At 38.3% G+C, this 26,664-nt stretch overlaps 1 protein-coding gene across 6 annotated transcripts in view; it reads left to right on the top strand.

Annotated features, from left to right (window-relative positions):
• Nucleotides 1-211: 211 nt before the first annotated feature.
• LOC126763776 (reversion-inducing cysteine-rich protein with Kazal motifs) overlaps nt 212-26,664 on the top strand; it is a 62,008-nt gene continuing 35,555 nt past the window's right edge. The window contains exons 1-2 of one of the 6 annotated variants that reach the window (XM_050481562.1): nt 212-295; nt 4,267-5,193. In XM_050481562.1, the coding sequence (XP_050337519.1) occupies nt 4,644-5,193 (550 nt within the window). In that variant the 5' untranslated portion in view covers nt 212-295; nt 4,267-4,643. Of the gene's footprint in view, nt 482-4,263; nt 5,194-26,664 lie in introns of all 6 variants that reach the window. The other 5 variants (XM_050481561.1, XM_050481558.1, XM_050481556.1 and 2 more) reach the window with 5 other exon arrangements.

Here is a 26,664-nt window from a genome sequence, read left to right as displayed (position 1 = left end):
ATGCACGTTTTAAAAACCTTCTTTGTTTCACCAATAAATATTTCAATTATCTCTTTACTTCACATGAGGTGGCAACTCCATTTCCTTGTCTAAATAGTGTTGCTTTGAAACTTTTTCATACCAAACTACTTTTTAGCATGAAAGTGCAGTATATATTTCAAACTATTTTACTACACTTTTGCTCAGCAGCGTATCATTTGGCTTTTATCAATCGTATTAAATGGGTGTCGAGTGCGCGTAGACGGACGGAAACGAAATGTGCGCGAGTATATAAATGTTTGAAGTGCTTCGAATTGTATGTTGTAATACGAAATTTGACGAAACAGTGTTTAAAACAAAAAGAGAAGTAAACAAAAAATAAAAAATGAAATAAAAACGAGTATATAATTTTATAAATAAAAAAATATTATTAATTTAAAAAAATATTAAGTGTTTGTTGCATTTCCGCCGCAGAGTGTGTTGCTTCCGCAAAGTCATATAAGTGAGTTAAAGAAACAAAAACAATAAAAAATAACATTTAGACAGTACGCGCGCAAACATCCTTGCTTCCGGTATAACATTCATTTTATAAGTGTACGGAAACACACATTTTTACATACATATGTACATACATACGAATTGTCGATTACTTACGGTGTATAAATGCAAAAAGCAATCTGTGCAGCGGCTCCTTTTTGATAGTTTGTCCAATTTTCATTTTTTTTATACTTTTCTTTTAAATTGCACTCAACGTTTGCGCGCGAAAATAAACGGGGACTTTGATATAACGTCCCCTCACGACTGTTTGCTATGCACAGCATACATACATGCATACATAATTAATGTAACGAGTAATCGTTACCGCAATACGCTGTGCTGACGTCTTTCTCAAAGACCACTACCCACCTGCGCGTCTCTCACAAAACCTTTGTGTGCGCTATTTTACCTTGTACGTACATTTTTTTACCGTTACGCCGGAAGTCTTCCCTCCGCAGAGCATTGAGTAGTGTCAGTGTACGAATAGTGTTGTAATAGTGAAATAGCATAACAAGAGTGATAAAATGAGTTGATTGGGGTTCGGGGGTGCAGGCGACTGCTCCAATTCGCGCGTTGATGCGCCAAAGGTGGCGCTGGTGGTGGGCGTTGACGGTGTTGCTCAGTGGCTGCTGCCCGACTGTGAAGTACCGTATGACGTCGGCAACATCACAGAGGATTTCTTTGCTTTGCTTGTTTTATCTGTCAACGAGTTGCGCCGACGAGCGGCGCACGGCTGCTATCCTTTGACAAGCGGCTGTGTGGTACGCGCTTGGCTTGTGTCTCGCGCGGTGTCCTTAAAAGTGTGCCTTTGTTGTGCTACATACACACTCATATGTATGTATAGTATATTTATTTGCTGAGAGTGAGAGACACAATAGCTGCTGGTGTACGTGCGCGTGTGTGTTCATCATGTTTGCGCGCCTCAAAGTGTGCTATACAAATGTGCGCGCATCTCAACAAAAACGGCTACACTTTGTCAGCGCGCTGTGCCGCTATTTGCATCTCCATGCAGTATTTTTACCGTCATTATCCGCGCGCACATGCATGCATATAGTTGTTGTTTTTTTCTTCTTCTTACTTGCTCACCGCTGAGTGCAATTTAGAAACATCAAAGTATGGCATTTTTATTTATGTGTGGGAATTTGCTTTGATGTGCTCACAGGGGGTGGCAACGTGGTTTCGTTGGCGTGCTCGTGTTGACAATGCGCATAGTTCCGCCCACTTGTTTGTGCTGTGGGAAAAAGGTAATGTAATAGCATGCGTTTACCATTTTTCATAAAACATGAAAGCGTCCGCCTAGACATGCCGGTAAAAGCATCTTCCTTAAGTGCGCTCAAATCTCGCTTACCACACACGGCCAGGAAACTACAAACGCGCTAACACGCTGTGCCACCACCCACACCACTATTACCACACGTAAAGTACATATGCGCGTTCATACAAAGTAAAATTACTACTTTCTGCGCACATAAAGCACATAATAGATTTCTTTGGCATTTGTCAGTGGTTGACTTCCTTTAACAAGCTAAAATGCCCCGCTTTTCAATGACTTTGCTTTTGGCAGCTGTCGTCTGCCTCATTTTTTTACTCCATCTTCACCATTGCATGTGTGTGTGTTGGTGTGCGCAAGTGCTTCGTGCTTCTGACTTCTGTTTGCCTTTGTGCTTTTACTATGTTGTCTATCCGTATTCGCCTCTGCCGCTCGTTACTCATTCCGTGTGCCTTTTGTTGCACGCTGTTTTTTGTTGCTTTGTTGATTTCAAATTTTGACTTTCGAAATGGAGGTCAATTGGACTAATTAATGATGTCGCGTATTGGAGCAGAAGTGGACAGTGAAATTATCGCGTTATATGTATAGTTTAATCGTGTGAGGACATGTCGGAGTTGTTTACGTTATTTGTGGCATATGCAAACGAAGTACAAAACAAGACATCGGCTGCACTGCAGCTATAATACCCTTCACAGGTGTATTTCTTGCACCTATAAAGGGGAATAAGAAGTCCTTTATCTTGATTTTGATCGCTCAGTTTGTATGACAGCTATATGCTATAGTGGTCCGATTTGAACAAATTCTTTGAATATTATAGCACTGTCTTGGTTAGTAATCTGCACAAAATTTTGTAGATATCTTGTCAAACAAGAAAGTTTTCCATACAACAACTTGATTTTGATCGGTCAGTTAGTATGTACATATGTATATGCTGTAGTTATCCAATCTGAACATATTATAGTGCTGCCTTGGACAATAATCTGATAAGATAGATACTAGTTCGGGTAAATACACATAGCACAATTTTAAGAGCGTTACGTCTAATTTATGGTCTTCATAATCGTCCTGTCAATTCAACAGTTGAGTGGTTAGTGGAAAAATGTGGATCCACAGGCACAGTACAAAATGTTCCCGTGCCAGTAAGACAACGAAGTAACCGTAGTGTGGAGAATATTGCTTCCGCTAGCGTATCAATCTCTGTGACGTCGTTGTGGCGAATTTTGCGAAAAGATCTTAGCCTACATTCTTACAACATCAAACTAACGCTAGAACTGAAGCCGCTTGCCGTATGTTCGTGAATTGGGTTGAACAATAACTTCAAAATAATCTGAATTTTCATCGAAAAATCATCCTCAGCAATGAGGCTCATTTATGGCTGAATGGCTTCGTCAATAAGCAAAATATGCGTTATTGGTTAGGCAGCAATCCACACGTACCATAATTCACCATTGCATCCCGAAAAAATGCGGTTTGGTGCGATCACACTACCAAATAATGTAGACTTGTTAGTTTTAGCTGCAACTTCAAATTGTTTGACCTTCAAATAACATTGTCACCACCACAACATTTCAACGAATTTTTACTTTTTCACTGACTATTTTATAACTTAATCCCAACGAAATTTGAATTTCACCTAAACCGCACTACTAAATTTTGTTTACATAAACGCCAAAAGTTTCGCATTTGTTCCAATAATAATGATGATAACACATGTCTGTGCATCATGCACTAAATACTCACAATCATAGTTCAGCGAGATGAGTTCATCACCATAGAAATTAATCGCTATTCACTCGCTTACATTGCATCGTATGCTAAATCGGCTGCCGGCATTTTGTTCACACAAAATTTATTAGCTTGATGAAATAAATGTACACTCGTCATTAAAAACGCACATAAATCCAAATGAATGAGAGCGTTTAATATGCCGCGACAAATTTCAATTAAAAATTTAATTGGGAAATGTGCGCTCATATTGCCAACGTTTGTGTGCCGGCAGAAAATACACGAATGAAATAACAACAAATGCAATAACTTGTAGCAAGTGTCAACAAGCGAATATGTGCATATGGATGTGTGAGAGCATAACGAATGCTGTAAAGAATTTAGATGTTATTAAAATATAAAATATGCCAACGAGTGCAGGCATAGAAACTGATAAATGCGGGCGAGTGTGTGTAGGGATGCGAGTGCGTATAGATAGTGGGGCAAGTGTCAAAATGCGTAGAGAATGAGCAATGCACAACAAAAACTAATTGGCACATAGGACGCGATGACATAGGCTAGGTAATTGCGCGAGAAGTGACAATTGAAATTCGTTGATGCAGAAAATGTGCGCTATTGAATTTATAAAATTAGCGGAGAGCATTGTAGTATAATAAAATACAAAGAAATATAATAAAATGTGCAACAGTCAACACACACATATTTTGTGCAGTGATAAGTGTTTATTTATTTATTATTTCTTCATTACTCAGCAGCTCAACTGATAGTGTGGCATGAATGCATAAGCAATGCGCAAATTATCGCATATAAACTGCAGGCAAATGCAATAAAATGCGCTGAAGAAGCGACATAGTGGAAGTGTCTGCGTTTCCGGTGATAAATATTTAATGGCATAAATTCATAAATTCAATGAGTGCACAAGTGTATAATGCAAAAAATTCAAACATAAAACACTCCATGAAAATACGGTGAAAAAGAACGTGGTGAAAGCAAACGCAAATGCGACAGGAACTAGCATATCCTGCAGAATAACTTATCAAGTAAGTTGGGCGTAAAAGAAAATACCAAAACGAAACTAATACACACAACAATCAAACAAACGCTTAAGCCAAAAAAGTTATAAAACAAACAAATGCATTACCTGCATTTTTGCCTGACGCTCACCATAATCGTGTTGCTAACGCTACTACACTTGTCAGCACAGGCTGCCGGCAATGGCAACGATAACAGCAATGTTGGCAGCGCGAGCGTTGAGGATTTGGTCGATAAATACACGACGACGCAGGCGCGTGAAATGCTTAGTCATTTGCGGCAGAGCAGCAGCGCAGATGCGGACGCCGTTGCCGATGCAGTGCTCATGGATTCGTTAGAGAAAAAAAAGTGGCAACAATTGGTTTTGAGCAAACAGCAACAGCAACACCAACGCCAACAGCAACAGCGCGTACGGCGACAACAGCAGCAGCAGCAGCAGCAACATCAACGGCAACATCGTCGTCGTCAGCGTCAAAATAAAAAATCACGCAACTCCAACTCATCTGATGATATTATTGATGTTGTTGCTGATGGCGATAGCGTTGAAGTGGTTACAGCGCCGTACGCCAATACAGCTGAGGAGTGGGACGACGACGTGTCTTCATCGGCGACATCGCTGGATGACAACCAAGACGATAAGGTGCCCTACGGTGAGTTGACAAACTGCTTGTGTTAGCATAAAATTACTAAGTTGCTGTCGATAGCGGTGAATTATCTACTAACATAAATAAGTAACTGTTGGCATATAGATTTTTTGCGTCTTCTACTTGATTTTTCCACACATATGTAAATATATATGTACATGTAACTATTTTATTATACTATTAAGATACTCTATTTTTATCAGTGGAGCTCTTAGAACAACGTCATTTTACACTTGCTGCCAACAGACTTGCATTGTAAGCAACTGGCAGCGAAGTCAGCTTTTAGACTGAGAGAATCCTCCCTATTAGACAGTAAAAAGGATTATTTTATGATACTTTGTAAGTTCCATCTCTACCCAATACCACGGATTTTCGAAATCCTATAGAATTGCATTTAAATTTTATACCCAATATTGCCTTCCTTCCAGAGAAGGTTGTGAAACAGGGCGAAGGGAACAAGGGCGCAGGGGTAATCATCTATACGGCAGGGATAATGGAGTGGGAGGTAGTGTCTTTTCAGCAAAACTAGATACCAAAATCGCCTGGCGTCTGCCAAAACACAATTGGGTTCTACAAGCCAAGATCACAGCAATTAAAAAGCTTTCTTGTTCTGAAAAGGAGTGTGCTCACAAGAAGGAATGTATTTATATATTTGAAATCATTAAAGTTTCATAGGGTTTCGCCAAAGTTAGTGAAATAATGCCTTGATCTCTTAGTGGACCTAACATCGTATTTCACGATAAACCTGCAATTGGTTCCAGTATATAGTAATAACCCTGATAACTGTGAAGCAGATGAACTAGCTAGAATATTCACTACCTTACAGTTACCATATACTCCGAAAAGTAGGGAATTTATATGCTTCTGGCTACTTTCAGATATTTAATCGGCAAACATGTTATAAATATAGCTTAGTCTCGGTGGAATCAATTCCTGACTTCCTTAAAACGTATGCAAACGTGGCATGAATGGAATAAGGAACGCACATGTCATTATTAAAGTTTAAAAGGAATGGTATAAGAACTCCAGTAGAAGTGCTAACAGGTCACTGTATAATTGACAGCCATGCCAGCAAACTAGGTGACTATTGTAGAAGCTGTCAGGAGGTAGAAGAAGAGGTGACAATAAAACATCTTATATGTGAATGCAAAGCTTTATATAGGAAGAGAATCGCAATATCGGTCGCGGATTTCTTGCAGACGTTTCGGATATTGCACAGCTAAAACTTTTCGTACTTTTAACTGAGAAACACGGGGTGGTGCAAAGAGAAGACAATAGAATGAGGGGATTTTAGTCTCGCTGGTATCACAATGTGCCTCCTTAAGACCGAGCTGCGTCGCAAGACAGCCACTCTAACTATCTACTCTAAGTTTGCCACAATGTTTTTTATATCCAGAAGGAAATGTCGGACATTCTATAAAATATATCTAACATATGTATATATACATAAATGATCCATCAGACCACTGGCTATAAGCGCGACGAGCTGAGTCGATTTAGCTATGTTCATCTCTCTGTCCTTCTGTATATATGTATTAGAACTAGTTCTTCAGATCTTGAGATAACGATCTGAAATTCTACACACGTTATTTTCTCTTCAAGAAGCTACTCATTTGTCAAAACGGTCGATATCGGACCTCTATAGCATAGAGCTGTCATACAAACTGACCGATGAAAACTTCTTGTATGTAAAACTTTTTTATTTGCCAAGATATCTACACAAAATTTGGCAAGAATTATAATCCCAGACTGGCCTATAAACTCTGAAAGCATTATACACATCGGACAACTATGTCATATAGCTGCCATACAAAATGCTTGATTGCAATCAAGTTCTTGTATGGAAAAGTTTGTTATTTGTAAAGGGTGCTACTGAAGTCAACATTTTTTCTTGTTTTTTATGCAATTCTATAATTTATGTGCTTATCAGGGCGCAGCGCAGTATTGCGGCTTAAACATTTGCATAGCATTAATAAGAATTCATCTCACAATCTGACTTTAGGCTTGGGGTCGTGCTTTGTTATCAGTTATTACTACATTCACACAATATATGTAGTAAACTTTTTCTGAGAATTTCATTTACATTTTTATACTTATTAGTATTCATAAATATGCTATTGTGTAAACAAAACATTCATTGTTTCTAGCTGCGCTTTCGATTTTATTACCTTGTCATCATTAAATGCACCCGGATCGCATGTTGCCGGTTCTTCTACTTCATATATCTCTATTAATATGTATGTGTTGGTGGCTATAGATTGTTTTTTTTTTTATATTTCTTCTATTTCGCAATTTCGTTAATAGTGAATAAAAACATCCTTGTTTTACAATTAGGTCAAATGTTTGAATGGGATGTGATTCATTTGAAGTTCCATTAATTTTTAAATAGTTGTTTGTTCTTTACTTTGCGATCCAAACAGAGTTAGATACACTTGGAATCTCCAATTGGCGCCAAACAGCGAAACGGAAGAACGACTGGCGTGCTGTTGTAAACTCATATATGGTAGAGTCCTTGGCTGGACATAAATTCGGGTCCTTTCCTGGTATGTGATCTTAACTGTAATGGAAAAGGATTTCTCGTTGGTTATTTTTGTTTCGTGTCATTACAATATCTTCGGAAATTTTGACCGGGTTCAATGAACTGTTACACCCAATAATGTTTTTAGATATAGGACTCCTATTGAAGCAAGTATTTATATATCTTATTATCATTATAAAAAGCCTCGGTCGCTTAAAACCAATTTGATTGTTTGTTGAGAGATGACGATAGTTTTTAATGCTCTAGGTACAAATCTATTATTATGGAATATATTTCGAGGCTGAACTTGCTTCAAACATTGTTGAGAATTTTAAAGAGTCTACTATATATAGTGAGACAGGAAGACAAATTGTGTGAATTCTGACTACTTTTTTGATGAGAGAAGAGGTTAAGTCTTACGTGTGCCGCCGTTCATCAATTCATCATTAAATCTATTCGCAAAAAAAATCTTAACACAAACTAATCAAAGTAGAACTAATGACATGTACTTGTGGCCGGCACTCTCTTGCTCATCTTCTCGAAAGAGATTAGTTTAGAATTAAGTTAAGAGCTCGATCCTAACAGCGATCTCACTTGAACAGCTTAAAATGTCGGTCCGTTTGTGGTACCTTAAACTGATATATAATTGAATGTCAGTTTCAGCTATGCCTTATAGTTCGCCGATTAGTCTTGCAATAGCTGTATATCCAGTAAGACTGCGGCAAGATGAACTTTGCTAAGAGCAAGTACTTCCGTAAATCTCATGCGCTCTATGCTTAGCTGGAAAGATTCCGAAGTCGCAAAGAAATCTCCGACCAACGCACGCCAACCGCTTTCGAGGTCCATAGATCCAGTGCAAGATGACAACGGAGACAAGGGTTCCCCTTGCTAGCGCTTTCTTTCCTTCTTGCTAACTCAACGGCTTTGTAGTTTCCAGCGATTTCGCTGTGATCAGGCACCCAAACGAATCTGATAATGTAGTAACTTGATGCTATTTATAGTAACAAGAGACATTCCTTGACTAACTTTTAGAGCACTCAGAACGAGCTCAACGCTAGTACTTCTGCTTTTCTTTTTTCCTAGATCTCTCCTCAATATTCTATCATGAAATCTTTCTATCAATGAAAAGTCCTAGGTATTTCACCTGTTCGAACTATTACTTCTTGGAAAATTTTCGCCGATTCTGTTCAACTTATATAACGTATTTTAGTTCCGATCAATTCCACGTGTGTTTATGTATGCCGGTTTCTCCACAAATTTGCCACGCCATACACCCTTTGACTCCACGTTTGCTAACATCTTCAATTGTCACAGTTAGCATCTACCTTTGTGGTTAATTTTCTCGCTTTTGCTTTGAACTTCAGTTAATCATGAAATAATTAGGCACACATCCGAAAAGCAGCAAAGTATTGTGTCGTGCCTCGTTGCAAACGAGCAGTACACACATTCGCACACATACACATATGTATCTGTTCTGCTTAGCCTCGTTACCCGCCATGGAGTGCGCACTGACGATTCCCACTTTGCCACAGAGGGCACCGACAGCTTCCACACGCCTCGCGCCACTCGCGTAGTTTCTCTCTGACTTTTTATTTGTTTATAAACGCACATAAATACATGTGTGTTGTTTTGGAATGTCACTTTTGCGACTGTGTGACAATTTCGAGATGTTCACTGCCACCCAATGTAGATTAGCGTGAATTGTGCAACACTGCACCGCGCTGTCACATAAAATGTCGCTGACACACATGCAGCCGCCATATACTACATGGGATTATATTCGCATTATTATCAACGCGACTCTCGTGTGATATATGGGAAACGCGGCAGCGGCGTGGGCCGACAAACTGACAGACAGTGACAGTGTCATCCGCTGCTGTACTTACTTGTATCTGAGGGCGGAGCGGCAGTTTGTTTGGTAGGGAAATTCGCTGTGCCGCTACGAGACCCTCAGCCTGTCTGTTCCGCTTGATTTTTGCATTCAGAAAGCACAACAACAAAAGCAACAAAGTCAAAAAATATTCAGAAAGTGAAAAAAGTTCTAAGTCACATGAAATATTCCAAAGAAATAGCTTTTTGTCACTTCATAATGTCCTCATTTATAATGGCGGCTCTACAACTGCAAATCATTTCGTAGCAGCTCTTCAAATCGAATTACTTTATTTGACTTTATTGTAGTGCCACTCGTTTAGACTGTTTCTTGTCGAGTTTTAGTTTTGTTTATTGCAGTTTTCTCCCGCAAATTATTGAATTAGTTCGCACGAGGTTAGTCTGATAAGTCAGGTAGAGGTTTTTTAGTTTGCTAAGTTGTAAATGGAATCCTCATTTCACTATTATCATTTAGCGAAATCCATTGTGATCCCAAGAGCTCAAGAGATGATTATGCTACGGATCTCCCAAAAAGCCTTCCTAAGCTGGAAATTATTGACAAAACTGAAATCGACAAAGTGTACAACTAATGAGGGATCAGATATATAGATTCCTTATGTCAGGCCAAAAATACATTCACGAAATCTATTGAGATCACAAGAGCTCAGGAATCAATTATGTTAAGGATCTTTCCAAAAGCATTCCCAAGCTAGAAATTATTGATAAAACTCATTGAAATCGATTGGACGTACAAATACTAAGAAATTGCGCTCGTTACCACCCTGTGCATATTGAGATTGCTACTGTCAGACCATAGCCCAATCACGAAATTCACGGAGATCGCAAAAGCTCAGGACACAATTATGTTACGGGTCTCCCCAAAACCATTTTCAAGCTAGAAATTATTGACGAAACTTATAAAAACCAATTGGATCAACAAATAATGGGTGCTCAGATTGGTTAACATTCTGTGTATATTGAGATTGCTAATGACAGATCAAAAAAATACTGTCATGTGCTTATGCTACAACAGAGTTCGAAGAAAATCTGACATTTTTTGTATTTGTAGCCTTAAGGAGCAACAAAACTCAATGCTAGAGCATGGCAAGGTTACTCGAGTACCTCAAATATGTAAATGTTAACATTATTCTACTTTATTGGCGTAGACAACGCGGTTATGGACGAGTTTACAACGGACCGCCAGTCGTTCTCTCTTGTCGATGTTTGGCGCCAATTAGGGATTCCAAGTGTAGCCAGGTCCTTCTCCACCTGGTCTTTCGAACGGAGTGGAGGACTTCCTCTTTCTCTGCTTCCCCGGCGAGTACTGCGTCGAATACTTTCAGAGCTGGAGTGTTTTAGTCCATTCGGACGAAATGACCAGGCCAGCGTAGCCGCTGTCTCTTAATTCGCTTACTATGTCAAATGACCATAAATATTCCACAGAATATTTCTCTCGAAAACTCGTAACGTCGACTCTCATCGTCCATGCCTTTGTACGATATAACATTATTCCCGTAATGAGTGTCTTATAGAGTTTGGTCTTTGATAGAGGATATTTCGTCTTGCCTTCGTTCACTACCCGACCCATTTCCTTTGCTTCCTTATCCTGTCTGGAGAAAGGAAAACTAAGAGTTTAAAGACCAATGCTACCGATTTATCCGAGTAATATTACATAAAAAATACCGTTAGTAAGGTTATGGGTAAAGGGTCACAGATTCACAAGCTAGTAATTAATCTGGTTTCGGCTTCTATGTAAACGTACTGATAAGAAGCTGGATGATCTTGAACTTGCTGAAGTGAACAGTGAAATAGAAAACCTTGGTTTTTACGCGGAAAGAACTTTTTCTTCATTCAAAACCTGTCACTGCTCTATAAAACTTTCCTCGTCTTAATATAGTTAAACTACATATATACGTATGTAAGCTCCATTTTATATACATTATAATGTGTGTATAAGTATGTATGAATACACAACCGAGCAAGATCAAAAACACTCATTAATTAAGTGTGTAATTCCTTGAGGCGTTGCTTTGTCGTTCCTCCTTTTTGAGATCCTCTGGCTGCCGGCATAAATTCAACTACATACATACATACATAAATATACATTTTACTTACTTTTTATTTGTTGTTGTGCGTGTATTTGCGCGAAATTCTCTGCAGCCCTATTTTTAGTGATTTTCTCACTTTGAAGTGATCTCAAGTGCTTTTTTATGCGTTGAATTTGTCGCAGTCATAGCTTGGGCAATTATTCAAAAATATCATAAAAATTTCTTCCATCATATAGTGTGGAATTTAGTAAGCATTTTTAATTCGAATTGGCTTAAAGTTGACAGTGTTGTGAATTATTATCGTTGGCGAACAATGGGTTAATGGGGAAATATGAGACCCTTACAGTGTACGCTTAAATTTGGGGAATTTTTTATGTCGTTATAAACGAAGCTGAATCTTTTATTAGCGGATCATTAAAAAATTAAAAAAAAAAATTATAAAACTAGAACTATTTTTAGACACGTAAGCAAAGGGGAACAAAGTAGAGACAAGTAGCTGAAATAAAGGAAGATTTCCTAGCCTCTAACGCCTCATTAAAACTGGTAAACAAGTTGAAAGAATACTGCCGAGTATAGTGCACTTGACCGAATACAAACTCGGTCCGTAATGGAAACGGAGATCTGTACTGGCCATTTTTGGTTTCTACCCGATATACAGCGTTGAGGATTTATGCAAAGTTCCATGAAAACTTATATGGTTTTTTTAGTAATAGAATACTTCTGATAAGGCCTAGTGGTGAATAAACCGATAAAGAACTAGGGCGACAAAGCTCCAGATAGTGGCATATGCGGACGACATTGCTATTTTAATAACGTGGAGGTGTTTACAGCTTACTCGTATAAGCTGTATTATGACAACCACTTTCAATACAGTTCAAAATTTGGTATCGGAGGCGGCTCTGGGGTTGAACCCGAGACAAGGAATCTGCTTGTGTTCACAAGTAAGCACAAAACTACTCTATGAAGGTTCCCTTTGATAAATGGGACACAACACTCTCTCAAGGACCGCACCAAGTACTCGTACCTTGGGGTTGGACAGCAAACTGCTGTAGAAGCACAATGTTGAAGGAAAAGTGAGAAAAGCTAGCAATGCTTTATGTGCGTGTAAGCAGATGTTCGGAACAACCTGGAAAAGGTTTAGAGGCTCGCTTCACTATGCATAACGGGAGCTTTAAGAACAACTCCAACGGCGGCTTTTGAACTGGTACTAAACGTGCCACATATAGACCTCTTCGCTGAAAACTGCGCAGCAAAATCGGCGAGACGACTGCTGGCTGCAGGAGAATTTACATATACGTATAATCTACGGGCATAGCTCGGTGTATGGCTAACACCCGAATTCCGAGACTAACCTAACCTATGACCTAGGAATATCCTTCAGACACCAATAGGCCTCCATTTCTGTACCGAGGATGGAAATGGTAAGGAAAAATATTTTATAGAGCTAAGCTTGCAATGGAATAACCATAATACATCAAAACTTGAGGGGTTTGCGGTCAAATATTTGTGTTTTACATTTAATAATAATATGTTGATACAAACTGCAGATCTATAGTTCTACACCTTAAATCCTTATAATGGTTTGGAGGAGCACAGCAGAGTTCATTTTTGATTTGAGGCGATCTGATCCCTATTTAGAAACATGGATCCAAAGACCTTCATCCTGCGTCCGCAGACTGCTGTGCAGTCAATTAGCAGGTGTTCTGGAGTTTCAGGCTCCCAGTCGCAGAACCGGCAATTTGCGAAAGAAGCTAAGCCCATGTTATGTAAGTGCTTCTTGAGCTTACGGTGGCCAGTGTAGAATGTGACAATTAGCCTGAGTTTGTTCCTTGGCAGTGATTACATATTTAAATCTGCTGTGGTTGTAACCTCCCTTTAGCCACTTGGCATGGCGCATGCCTTGGAGTTGGTTCAGGTCCTAACCTGTTAGTGGATACTGCGAAACGGGCGAGCTCATTAACCAGTTCATTCTCGGCTATACCTTTGTGACCGGTCACTTAGATAAGGTGCACTTAGTTACATCTCGATAGACTATTCAGCCGTTCTCTGCACTACTGCACCAGTAGCGACTGCGTAAATCGGTTGGAGCTTGCCAGTCAGACGTCTTATCTAACTTCTCTTTCAACTTCTCAGTAAACTAACTAACCATATCCATGATAAACGATCTACAACAACAGGATCTGCCAATCTGCATTTTAATTTATATTCATTAAAACTGACAGCAATTATTCCATTTACATAACCTCATTCATACAACACCGTCATTGCTAAGACTTTATTATTAAATCATTGAACAGCATCAGTTTAACGCCATTGCGGATTACCAGTTTGATCTGACACCAGCAAATGTAAGCTCACATGAAATGGATTAAATATTTACAATTTCACAATGCAAAACGCCAAATCATGCATATTCATTTGAGAATGCAAATGGCAAAATAGAGACCATGCATAATGAAGCTAGTCAAATGGCATTTCTGTCAACATAATCGTACTTACAAATTTTTAATGACACTTCTAACACGCCATAAATAAAGTGTCTCGCTGACAGGCAATTTGAAGTATGCCTTTGTGGATCTATCTCTGCAAGTGTGTGTGTGCGCCATGGCCGCCTGACAAAGATGCCGCGAAAGCGTTTGAGCACCAATCTTCGCCATGACGTTGGCAGCAGTTGCTGAAGCAGCACAACTATGATGCACTTGACGAACATCAAAGCAACAGAAAATGTGGAGGCTTTACTCCTACTAGAGAAAATCTAGGGAAGCATTGCTGCAGAGGGCAAAAAAACGGCTAGAAATGTGTAGCGCGCCCAATTTCTGTAGGCAGCAAATGCAAAGTGTAGCCAGTAGAAAATTAGGAAAAAATGATGTGCATAGCGAAATTGCCGACTATGGAAAATTGAGTGCAGTTGCGTGGGTGTGCTGTAGAGTTAATGGATTAAGTAGCAAAACGCGTGAAATGTAAAACTTGACGGACTGATGGAGAATTAATTTGAAGCTCAAGTTTTTGGAGATAGAGTGATGGCTTATAATTGATCATTACTCCTTCAATATATATTTGGAAAAACTTCTTCTTCTATTAATTTGTTCTATTAATTTGATTTTAACGAATAATTGAACCTCCTACATGTATTATTTCGATTCTATATAGATATTGTATATATTTGAGTTACACCTTCATGTGAGATATACACAAGAAAGTTTGATATAGTCCGTTGAGAGCCAAGGGTTCTTAGGAAACTTACTTTTGTATCTTTTCAGAAACACTTTCATGAAAACCACGTCACTCGGTCCTAACTTCCAACCCAAATACTTAGCGCTACTTCCGCCATTTTCACTACTGCGGTCCTTGACACCGAAGAGACTCTCTTTACGTTCCGACACAGATCTTTATTGCACTGAAGTTACACCTTCTAGCTTTCTTCAGTAGCAGTTTGACAAAATAATTTCATAGCCTCCATTTGCCGATACCACTGAGCCTTCTGGCAAGCTCAGTTTCCCGTAAGTTGTCTGAGATCGGTTTGCTTTAGGGTTGAGGTTCGTCTTTTGGAACCATACTAGGTTAGGTTTGATGGCTGATCCAGGGGTCGCACTTGTACTACTATATGCAGACATTTGTGAAGCCAAAAAAATTGAACTCCTATGATTCAAACTTATTCAGTAAACCAGCAAAACGCGTTGTAGCCAATAAAAATTTTCTCAGGCGTTTAATTGCTATTCCCAACAGTTCGGTGGAATATCTGAATGTGTGAGATTCCAAGCGTTAAGCCTTGATCTCGCAAACGAGACGATCGGGCGCGAAGTGCTGAGGTGCTTCCACCTCCTCGTTTTTCATACAGATTCTGTAGCTGACGTCCTTAAAGATTCTCAACCTTATAACATGGACTCCGATGGCCTGTTAGAAACCTCCACAACCAGTGAAAAGCCAGCTTTGCTGAGGGTAAAGGGAATATTTGAAAGTGTGGGCTGCGAAGTGTTTAAGCCATAATCTCGCAAGAGGTGATAAATCAAGAAGGAAGTCTCTGTGTCATTGAGACCATTCTTATAACAAAGTGACCGGCTGCCATTGATAATAAAGTTAGGTTTTTGAAGGAAACTGCTCTCCGGAGCAGTAAGTCTAACATTACCCTCTTAGAATTATAACAACGTAGGAACTCACTCTAAAAGTTTTCTTCAGAAGAGTTTTTGTTAAGCTAATTATCGAGGCGGAGACTATTTAGAAGACCTGTTTGTTTAGGAAACAAGAAGTAGAGCTTTCCCTCGAAAAAATAGCACGTTGTAGAAGAAGGAGAAAGTGAAGAACTTGTTGTCTTCGTTTGGTATCTTGAATGGAATTCAAGACATGAAAATGATGATGAAAATAAGACTCGACCTTGAACTCTCTAAAAACAATTCAGCTTTATATAGCGCTAACGAGAAAAATAAGAACACCTGGTACTAATGATTTCATTCTAAGTTCTGAAATTTCTAGTGCCAAGATTGGAAGATGTTGTCCTAGTTCCAATTTCTAATTCCAAGATTGAATGCAGATGATGTTGTACATAAGCTCGCTTCATGGGTTCTGGAACGATATCCGTTAAAAGTATAAAAATATTTTAGAAAGAAGGTGCCAAGTGCTTAATAAAAATCAAAGAAATCTATGAGATTTATTGAAAATTGAAGGACTAGTTTTTTGCTAAATGCGCAGAACCGCAACAAATGGTTCAGAACCTCGTGAATATTCATGGACACGTCACAAAGTTGAAATCACTTTATTTATTTTAGGAAATTTCCACAAAAGCTGGCATTGCAGAAATTAATTTGCTAAAAATTTCCAAAAAATTATATATCGAAACCAGCAACGAACAACTTCCCAACGAACCCACCTAAATCATAGCCCATAATCACAATGGTAAGCGGCTGCTGACAGTGCCGCGTATGGAAGTAGCAACCATGCTAATTGAAAGTGAAGACTATTGCAAAGTAAAGCGCCAAGATTGACAAACAGACGGATAGACACGAGATTGCTGTGCAGATTTTCTGCAGCTGCACAACAACAACAACAACAATAAAGATCTGCAGTATTTAATGTTATGCAATAATATTTAGAATTTTGCTGGTGCATTTGCAAGACTACAACAACAACAACAAATAACGACAACAACAAATTGCAACAACAACAAATTACAACAACAACAAATTACGACAACAACAACAAAATGACGACAACAATAAAAAATAACAACCACTACAATAATAATAAAAACAACAACAACAACAACAACAAATTACAACAACAACAAAATGACGACAACAATAAAAATAACAACAACAACAACAACAACTACAATAATAATAACAACAACAACAAAAATAACAACAACAACAAACAAGCAAACTAGTTGTGGCCAAAATGAAAAATTCGCTTTAATCATAATCCACAGCACGCCTGCATCTAATCAAAGCATTCAAAGTAAAGACATTAACTGCCGTTACTGCTAAGTGGACGCATTAGTTGCCAGCCGTCAGCCATCGGCCATCGGCAATGGCAATTTTAATTTTAATTGAAAGTGATGAATAAATGCTTATGAGCATGAGATATGCAGAGAGCCACAATTCTAATATGCATTTGCATTTATTTGCTTTTGTGTATGTACATACATATGTATGTATGTATAAAGATATTACTGTAAACTCGAGTAGTTGCCATACTTACACATTAGTTATCTTCGCACACATTTGTTTGTATGTAATTGCACATGCGTGCCATGTATTCATAGATCTTTATTAGACATTCAAGTGAATGCACACACTTTGGCTTGGCCAGTTAAGTGCAGTGTTTCCTATATGAAGTTGTTGGTATACAACATGGCAAGCACAAGCATTTGCATTTGCATGCCACAACAGACGGACCATCATATATACTTATAGCGTACAGTTTTTGATTGCATATAGGCAAACTTATGGCGCTTGGCTTTGTATAAATGGCCGAAGTGCTCATCTAAATAGACTCTTCACTCACTCACAAACACAAACACATACATACATAACTACATATGTTAATTAATTCATTTATCTTAATAAACGGCAAGTTATGCATTTGCTTACTGGGTACTTAGTTTAATGAAAAGCGTTTTAAAACTATATTGCTGCTTCGCTTTGAAAATGCTACTCTTGTTAGGCTCTGGAAATGTGTGCGCAAGTTAGCAGACAATAATTAGAAATGTCTAAGGCAGTCATGTTGTAATGAAGCCTTCAAATATATTACGACTTTTTATAAATTCTGTGAAAATTTCAAGGTTAATAAACTGAGCAGCTGCTTGGAGCTTCAAAAACATAACTGTTAAAGAAAATTTATTGCCTAATATGAAGACATAATTTCAAAAGAAAACCAAGAAATATGCGGACTGAGTTTCAAGAGAAAAAAAGGATCGACGCATACCAGCTTTTCGTTGATTTCAAAGCAGCTTTTGACAGCACGAAAATGATATGTCCGCTATGTCTGAAACGCGGCTGTGTAAAGTGACGTTGAGCAATACCAAAAGCTCCGTCGGGATCGGGAAGCACCTCTCGGGGCAGTGCGATACCAAACAAGGTTTTAGACAAGGCAGCTCGCTATCGAGCGACTGCTTCAAACTGCTACTGTAGAAAATAATTTGAGCTGCAGAACTGAATAGAGAAGTTACAATCTTCTGCAAGAGCGTAGAACTGCCGGCGTACGCCGATAACATCGATATCATTGGCCTCAATAACCGCACCGTTAGTTCTGCTTTCTCCAGTTTGGATAAGGAAGTGAAGCAAATGAGTCCAGTAGTTAACGAAGGCAAGACGAAATATCTGCTGTCATCAAAAATAAAACTTAAAATTACTTTTAATCCAAATACCAAAAAAATAATTAATAATTATAATAGATGAATACAGGTAATGGCGAAAAACTAGTCAAAATTTTAATTTTTTGACAAAACGCCGGTTTCCAAATACTCGTGGCTCTCATTGGCATCAGTGTTGCACCACGTATACGGTGGCACTTAGTGGCCCTCTACATATAGCACCGGGGGACATAGCCGGCTGATGCATGGCTGTGAAAGTTGCAATCAGACTCCGGGAAGCTGGGCACATTAAGTGACCCAGACAGAGAGAGAGAGAGATATCCCGAATTATTCTCTCAATCGACTGCATTTTTGATAACTTGGACTGAGCCACGAAACCTATTTACAGCGGCATCTTCTCCGCCCACCTACCTCCGAGAGATATGTGAGTGGGGCAGAGACGCTGGGGATGAGGCGCAAAACTTCATATAGACCTTGAGGCCGCTGACTGTGAGCTCAGAGCTAGTCAAGGAGTCCATGACCTCACTATCAGTAGTATCAAGCTACTTCAATGTTGAACTTGTCTGGGTGCCTAGGAGTTCTTGGCATCGCAACGGACAAGCGTCTCTAGCTGTCCAAATGGAATTTTTCGTGGCCTTACAAGCAATCAGCCTATTTATCTAATCTAACCTATTATTGGAAAATATATTTAATATTGTTTGAAATTTTCCTCACCGAATCTGAAAATAGCATTTCGAGAAAACGCGTTTAAATTTTGGCAGCCGATTACAGTAAGTTAAAAAAATTCTTACAAAAACTATATCCAAAACTATTTTCACTTAAATTCGAAAGTCACCAGTGCATATAACTCCCGAAAGGTCTTAATATTTACTTACATGAAGTAATGCTTTTCAGAATATAATATAATAATCTACATATGTACATTCCGATATAGATCAATCTGAGTATAAAAAAAGAAAACCTGCTCAGTATATACATATGTATATCATCAAACACATCATTATACAAAATAAAATAAAAATCTTTGTAAAAAATAGCTTTGCTAAAAGCCGCATCACGATCACTGTGGCATTAGCGCATTTGACACGCGTCGACGAGGCCAATGAAGAATGTGCGCCGCGGCTGTTGAGTATAAAATAGTACAAAGATAAAAATAGAAATAAAATAAAATAAATTAAAATGAAAAAAAAAATGTAAATGTGACAATTTTGCTAAATTTAAACACCTACTAAGCAGTGGAAGGCCTTTGCCTTTGATTATTTACTCTTGGTGGGCTGGTTAATAATATTTAAAGATATATATACATATATACATATATATAGGGTATTCCATACCAAATCGACCACTTTTGAACACGACCCCTTTAGATTTTGCTGAAACTTATCCATCCTTTTCTACCCTTTGAAAAACATTTTTGAGAATTTTTTCAAAATTTTTTGTCCAACTTCAAAAAAGTTATGAATTTTTCAAAAAAATGGCTTTTTTATTTTCAAATAGCCATAACTTTTGTAGAAATTGACTTTTGGGGATCTTTTTTTTTTAAATTTTTGATTTTGAATGAATTTTTCGAAAAAATACACGAAAAAAATTTAACACGATCAATTATATAAAATAATCGTTTTTTTTTTTAAGTAAAATCGTCATTTTTTTTTTAAGTTCGCTATTTTTTTTTTTTTTTTTTTTTTTTTTTATCTTTTTGAAAATTTGACAATTTTTTTAAATAAATTTTTTGGAAGTTCGCCATTTTTTTATTTTTTTTTTTTTTCCTCAAAAAAAACTTCAATTAATTTGATAACTATCCCTGCTAATCCCGGAGCGGGCAGTTTTTTTTTAGATATATATTTTATATATGCATTTTTTAAATATATATATATTATTTTTTTTTAACAATAAATAAATTATATTTATAATAAAATGAAGTATCGCCATTTGTTTTTTTTTTTGAAGTTTTTTTTTGAAATTAAAACGTTTTATATACTACATTTTTGACTATATTGGAGAGTGAGCTATGAAAACAGCCGTCAAAGTAAACAGATGATTTTGACATTTATGCTCTGCATGCTTTATCGAATTATTATGTAAGGATTTATAACAGAAAACCGAAAGGGGACAAACCGAAACATATGTAGGTGTCGAATCATAAATAAGCCACCCTCTGATTCCCATAGTTATATTCCGTTATACTACACTTTGTGGGCATACATCAAGCCAGCTAATCGAACAGTTACCCCAAAAAAGTTGCAAACCAATATACATACATATGTATATTTGAAATATAACTCAAAGTTCTATAACACCAAAAAGGCACCCTATATTTTTGAGATCACTTATTAGATATTTATAGATTACGCACATACATATGTGTATATTTATTTGAAATATCATACAAATTTCTATAGCTCTAAAAAGGCACCCTATATCTTCTGAAATCATATAAATTATACATATACATATGTATGTTTTATATATATTTATAGATTACAAACATATACAAGTATATTAATTATTTGAGATATCATACAAATTTCTATAGCTCTAAAAAGGCACCCCATATCTTCTAAAATCATAAAGTTTATATGTGTAATTAATGAAAACAATTTTTACATTGACAACTTGTCGAATCATTCACGTTTCTAAGATCAAATTTCTCATTTTTGACATTTGATAAATGAAGGCCCGCCATTTCGTATGGCTACCCAGCCAACACCTTCGATTAGCACATGAAATATTACTGCTTCGAGTGAATTTGACACTTCTACGACTTAAGGTCATTGTTTGTTTATTGCCGAGCTTCATTTGTATGCCAGGAAATTAATTGTGCGAATTTCTTTTTAATAGCATACATGAGTCGCTATAATATTTACTAAACCACACAAACACATGCACACACACACATGTCTATGTGTTTAATATTCATATTTGCATATGCTTATAGGGTATATACACACAATTTGCGTATTGCCAAGTTTTATGAATCATTCAGCGTACACGCTCGTAAACGACGATGCGGCACACTTTGATCGATTGTCACCAATGCTGTCCATTTGTCTATCTATATCTTTGCTTGCTGGCAACTTGATATGATATGTGTGCCGACGGGGAGTGCTTAGAATAATAATAGAAGTGTACATATGTATACAAATATGTATATTAGTATCTTTTTGCTTGCACGCATACACGCACACACAGCGTTTGTATGTCTCGTTTTGTGCGTTTGTGTTGTTGGCGCTCGACAGGTGCCTCGAATTGTATTGGTTGTTGGGAAGGTGTTGATCATGTGGGTGTTGGAAAAACTATAAAAATCCATATGTGTGTGTTTGCTAGTGTGATTTGTGGGCGTTGTTTTTTGGGCGGAGCTATGAATATAGTTGAAAACAGGCAATGATCGCAGGACTAGTAAACATTTTTATTGTTAACAAAATGGCGGCTTCCATTCAAAGTTTTTTTGTTTTTGTTTTTGGGAAATATAATAATTTACTTTTCCGAGTGGCTTCGAAAGTCGAAATTATTTTCAAAAATCTTATTTCTTCAATCATAACCCGAGAAAGTCGTGTGAAAATTGCAAGACGATCGATTTGGAGAAATTCTTCTCACCTACATGCATATAGTATGTACTCTGAAAACAGCGTTTCGAGAAAATGCGTTTAAAGTTCATATCTACGGAACTATCTGCCGAATAAACTGAAAACTTATACTAAATAGATAAAATACACTGAAATTCCCATTAGGAACAATCCTCATAGCCGGGCATCTCCCATAACTGGACAAATTTCAGAAAACTTTAATTTCGCGCTTTTAGCTCGTATTTTTGTCTCTTTCTTACTCGGGGATAAAATAGTAACTCGAAATTAGTTTTCTACCTAATATATCGCGGAGTTAAAAAGCCAAAATACGGCAAAATTCACCATTACGGACAGTCCTCATAGCCGGACCTCTTCCATAACTGGACAAATTTCATGAACACAACATTATTCTTCATTATTTCAACGTTATTTTCAAACAAAAGCAATTCCTATATCCGTAGTGAGTACGCTCCAATGAACGAACACGAGATTGAGAACAAATCATGACAAAGTGATAACTCATACGCCATGGCTTACCCCAAATATACGTTATCTAAATATTAATATTGATTTATGCAATCAGTAAAATTGTCTACCGTATTATAATTGAACAAGTTTAAGTAATATTGACCGTTATTTTAATTTATAATTTTCCATGAGATTTGTGGTCCTCTTAGTTAACATCTGGGAGCTTGAAAAGTTAACGTCCGATTTTGAGAAGTATTAGACGTGAGATGGCATACTGTGATCCGGTATTAGGAATAATTTTGGCCGGTAGAATATTCCTTTGTTTTGGTACTTCCTATATACCGTACATTTTGCGGAGCCCAGAACATTGTTAGCCTCTTCGCAAAGGTAGCATGAGGGCGCTTTGTGCACTCTTTCTATTTTTGACCTGGTTGGCCGCATACCTTGCGCTCTCCTGTCGGGTCTTTTACAGTCCCAGGTTAAGTGCCTTGGCCCAAAGCAGCGAAAGCACCTTTTGAAGCTTTATTTCAGTTGCAGCCTGCAGTTAATCCAGCCAATTTTAATGCGCGCCTATCGCATCAGTACGTCAGCTTTGTCCTGATCTAGCATTATATATGCTCTTACCGACTCTCTTGTTATGTTTATCATCGAGTCTTCGATAGGGCCCTGTAGCGCTTCTTTTACAGCCCCTGCTATTTCCTCTTTTGTTGTAAATAAGTGAGTCGAGGTCTCTAATCTCTATAGTAGCCTTTCATATAAGGTCGGCCACAGTTGCAGATTCTTGAAAGGTGGTCTTGAGTGTCTCGCAGACTGTCACTTCTCCAGCTCTAATAGTAGGGTCCCGGCTCCTGTTTTACGGATCCCTTTGATGTTGTTGTTGTTGTTCTAACGGTTATCAATCCCCGTTAGGATGGTAAGGGTTATCCAGGTTGCCGTCGATGTCATCTAGCGCGAGGCCCAAGAAACGTGCTGATTCGACGGGGTCGGACCAAAGGAAAGGGGTGTTAGATGAGTAGGATTGGCAGGGCATGCAAAGAGGTGGCCAGTGTCATGCGGAGACTCACTGCATGCAGGACATATATTGGATATGTCAGGGTCTATTCTGGATAAGTAGGAGTTCAACCTGCTACAATATTCAGAACGAAGCTGCGCTAGGGTCACTCGCGTTTCTCGCGGCAACTCGAGCTCTTTGTCGGCGATGGGTGGTGATTTGATTCCAAGAACGCCATTCACTAGAAGGGAGTCAGTGAAGGTGTTGATAGCTCCACTGTGAATGGCGGTCAGTACCTGTCGGAATTTAGTTGCGTCCGAAGTTCGGTCGGCGTACTGTACGATGTCGTCGACGTAGTTAAAAAAGACCTCTTGATGCTCCTAGGAGGCAGTTCCGCTCCTAGCAAGAGGCACAAGGGTAATTTCTTCGAAAACATCCTAGCAGGAACTGCTTGGAGTGGAGTTCATTCTTCTCCTTAACTGGGAGCATAAGCGTCTCACTATGTGGATGTTCGACGGGAGACATCAAGCGGCATCCTGTCGTGGTCCGGAGTGCGTGTTCTGGCAGGTCTGAAGTTTCCTCATCTGCGTACCATTGCATCCAGGCGACCTTATTGGTGCGGGGTAATTGATACCTTTGATCTTAACCTCTGCTTCTTTAAGATGTATTTTTGCTGTGGTTATTCTTAAGAATCTCTGCGTAGCTATTACCTTTTGCTAGCTTTATGATCACGGACTCTGATTGTCGTTTGAGCCTATTACTTGCTCTCTGGCTTGCAGCTATATTCCTACCTTGCTGTCTCTCTTTTTCGTTTTAATGTGGTTCCTCCACCGTTCCTTCGCTTGTGTGGGTCTTCCTTGCTTTTTTAGTTAAAAATCTTTGCCACTGACCGTCCTTTTAGTTTTGTGGTCGCACTGTTTCTCGAGGATCCACAGGGCTTGTCGCGCGCCGCTTCGAGGTTATGGACTCGAGTGTCGTGATGCGTCTGCTTTGATGTCCCCGTCTTTTCTCATTTTCTGTGATGAGCCAGTATCTACGGTAACTCTTGATTACGTCAAAGAGTTCATATAGCTGTGCCATTGCGTTCTTAAGTCCATGCTGACGTTCTTCTGTTTTGCCATCGCCACCATAATTTGCATGATACCCTTGCACTCTTCTAAGGATTGCTCTTCTGCCCGTCTCTTTCCTTCTCCTAGTTTCGCCGATGGTGTTTTTCTTGAGGCTGTCTTTTCTCCAGTTTTGTCAGGTTGTTTTGGAGTGACGATGAGTAGAGGGGGTAAGTATCCTACTACTTCTACGGAAGATGCTCCCGTATTCCTCGACTTGGTCATCTTTATTAAGTTGTTCTTTTTGTTGTTGTTGCGGTGTAATTTTTTAATTTTTTTCTGGTGGGTCTCCACTTCAAGCCGCTACCTCCGTCATTGTAACAGTTGCCCTTTATGAACCCTGTGATTATCTGTGCAAGCAGGAGGCCTCGCGAGGGTTGACATTTGTCCTTATGAGAGCTTATGTTCAGAGCCAGGTTCGGGCACGAATCAGGAGCTCGTCTCAACTGAACCTGTACGGCCAAAAAAATTATGGCGACGTGCCTTGAACTACTGTATATATGTATGTAGCTGTCGTACAAACTGACCCATCAAAAACAAGTTCTTGTAAGGAATCTTTTGTATTTGAGAAGGGTATTATAACTTAAGTTAACGTCTTTGCTTGTTTTTGTTTTTAATTTATTTTATACGAATTGATTAAATGCAAAAATAAATAAGCGCTTCCTGTCTCAGCAACAATTATTTAATAATCTAAATGATTTGCTATGCAAACCGAGTCTCGAGGCGACAATTGCTCAAGAGAAACAAAATCTTGCCATAAATATTATACATATACATAAGTAGATGCACGCCATACACATACACACACCTAGTAGTTGTTGTTGTTGCCAACGCGATTAATGTTTGTGCATTGAATTGCAAATGTTGTTGCAATAAATGAAAACACACTACAACAACACACATAGACTAGCAGCAACAATAGCAATAACAAATAATAGCCAGATAACAACAACAAATGATTAAGAATAAAGTGCTGTTGCATTTGAATAATGATGAACTGTCATCGAAGTGAATGAACGAAGGAACGAGTCAGCGAGCGAGCCTGCCACCGGCACTGCTGCCACAACGGCGCACATGAAATTTGCTGCCACATGCAAGCAATTCTACATTCACCTACATGCATACTTGTGTATGTACATATATGTACATATACTGACAAGTGCGACGATCAGCGAGGTGTTGGTGCTCTCGGGACGAGTGGGTCGAGTAGCCATTGGCGATTAGAATGTCTTCGCTTCGCAAGCACAGCATATGTATGCGTTCCCCCACTGCAAACGTTTGCTATTGCAACTTGGTGTTTGTTGTTTTGTGCAACATGTGTTTGTGTCGCCAACGACCGGTTGCTGCCACTTCGTAGTGCACATGCTGTTCAACGTTTGTTGTTGCTTTTTGGTTATTAACATTTAAGTGTTGCCTTTGTGCTGTGCTGTGCTTATTGGTTGTTTTGTGCTGATTTTGTTGACTTTGTTGTTGCTGTTGTTGTTATTGGTTGCTTGCTGCGGCGGTAGTTGTCGTCGCTGTCATTTTGACGTCGCATTTATTTGTATTGCTTTGTTTTATTTGCCTACTGGCTTGCTTAGAGAGTTTATTACTTTGCTTTGAGATTTTTATTATTAATACGATTATATCTGCGATTTTGTTCAGTAGTTGCGGTTTTAGAGTGCTATAAATGTATTGATTAAGTATGGACATTTGTTATAATAATAATATTTTCAGTTATGTGCGATTTACTACGTCGTCATACATTAGATGACTTAAGCAATACGATCTTATCTCGTTCGGATGGTATGTATGGTGCTTTGAAGTTTACGGTAATTCACATTTTGCAATTTGAAAATATCGAAAAAAGTCGATAGTTGAATTTTTGTCTGATATCGATAATTTTCGATAATTGAATTTTTTGGTGATATCGAATATTTTCGATAATTCACTTCTCATAAATTTATAATGTCGACACTTGAAAATAATACCAGTTTTCTCCTATATGCCATACATACTATATTTTAAATATCGATGAAACACTTGTGTTACTTTGTTAATTATAGGTCGATAATTAAATTTTTTGGAAATATCGATAATTTTCGGCAATTTAATTCTTATAATTTC

The sequence above is a fragment of the Bactrocera neohumeralis genome, chromosome 6 (genome assembly GCF_024586455.1).
Source record: "Bactrocera neohumeralis isolate Rockhampton chromosome 6, APGP_CSIRO_Bneo_wtdbg2-racon-allhic-juicebox.fasta_v2, whole genome shotgun sequence".
Lineage (NCBI taxonomy): Eukaryota > Metazoa > Arthropoda > Insecta > Diptera > Tephritidae > Bactrocera > Bactrocera neohumeralis.
Note: the sequence above shows the minus strand (reverse complement) of the source record. Positions and strands in the feature narration are given on the sequence as shown.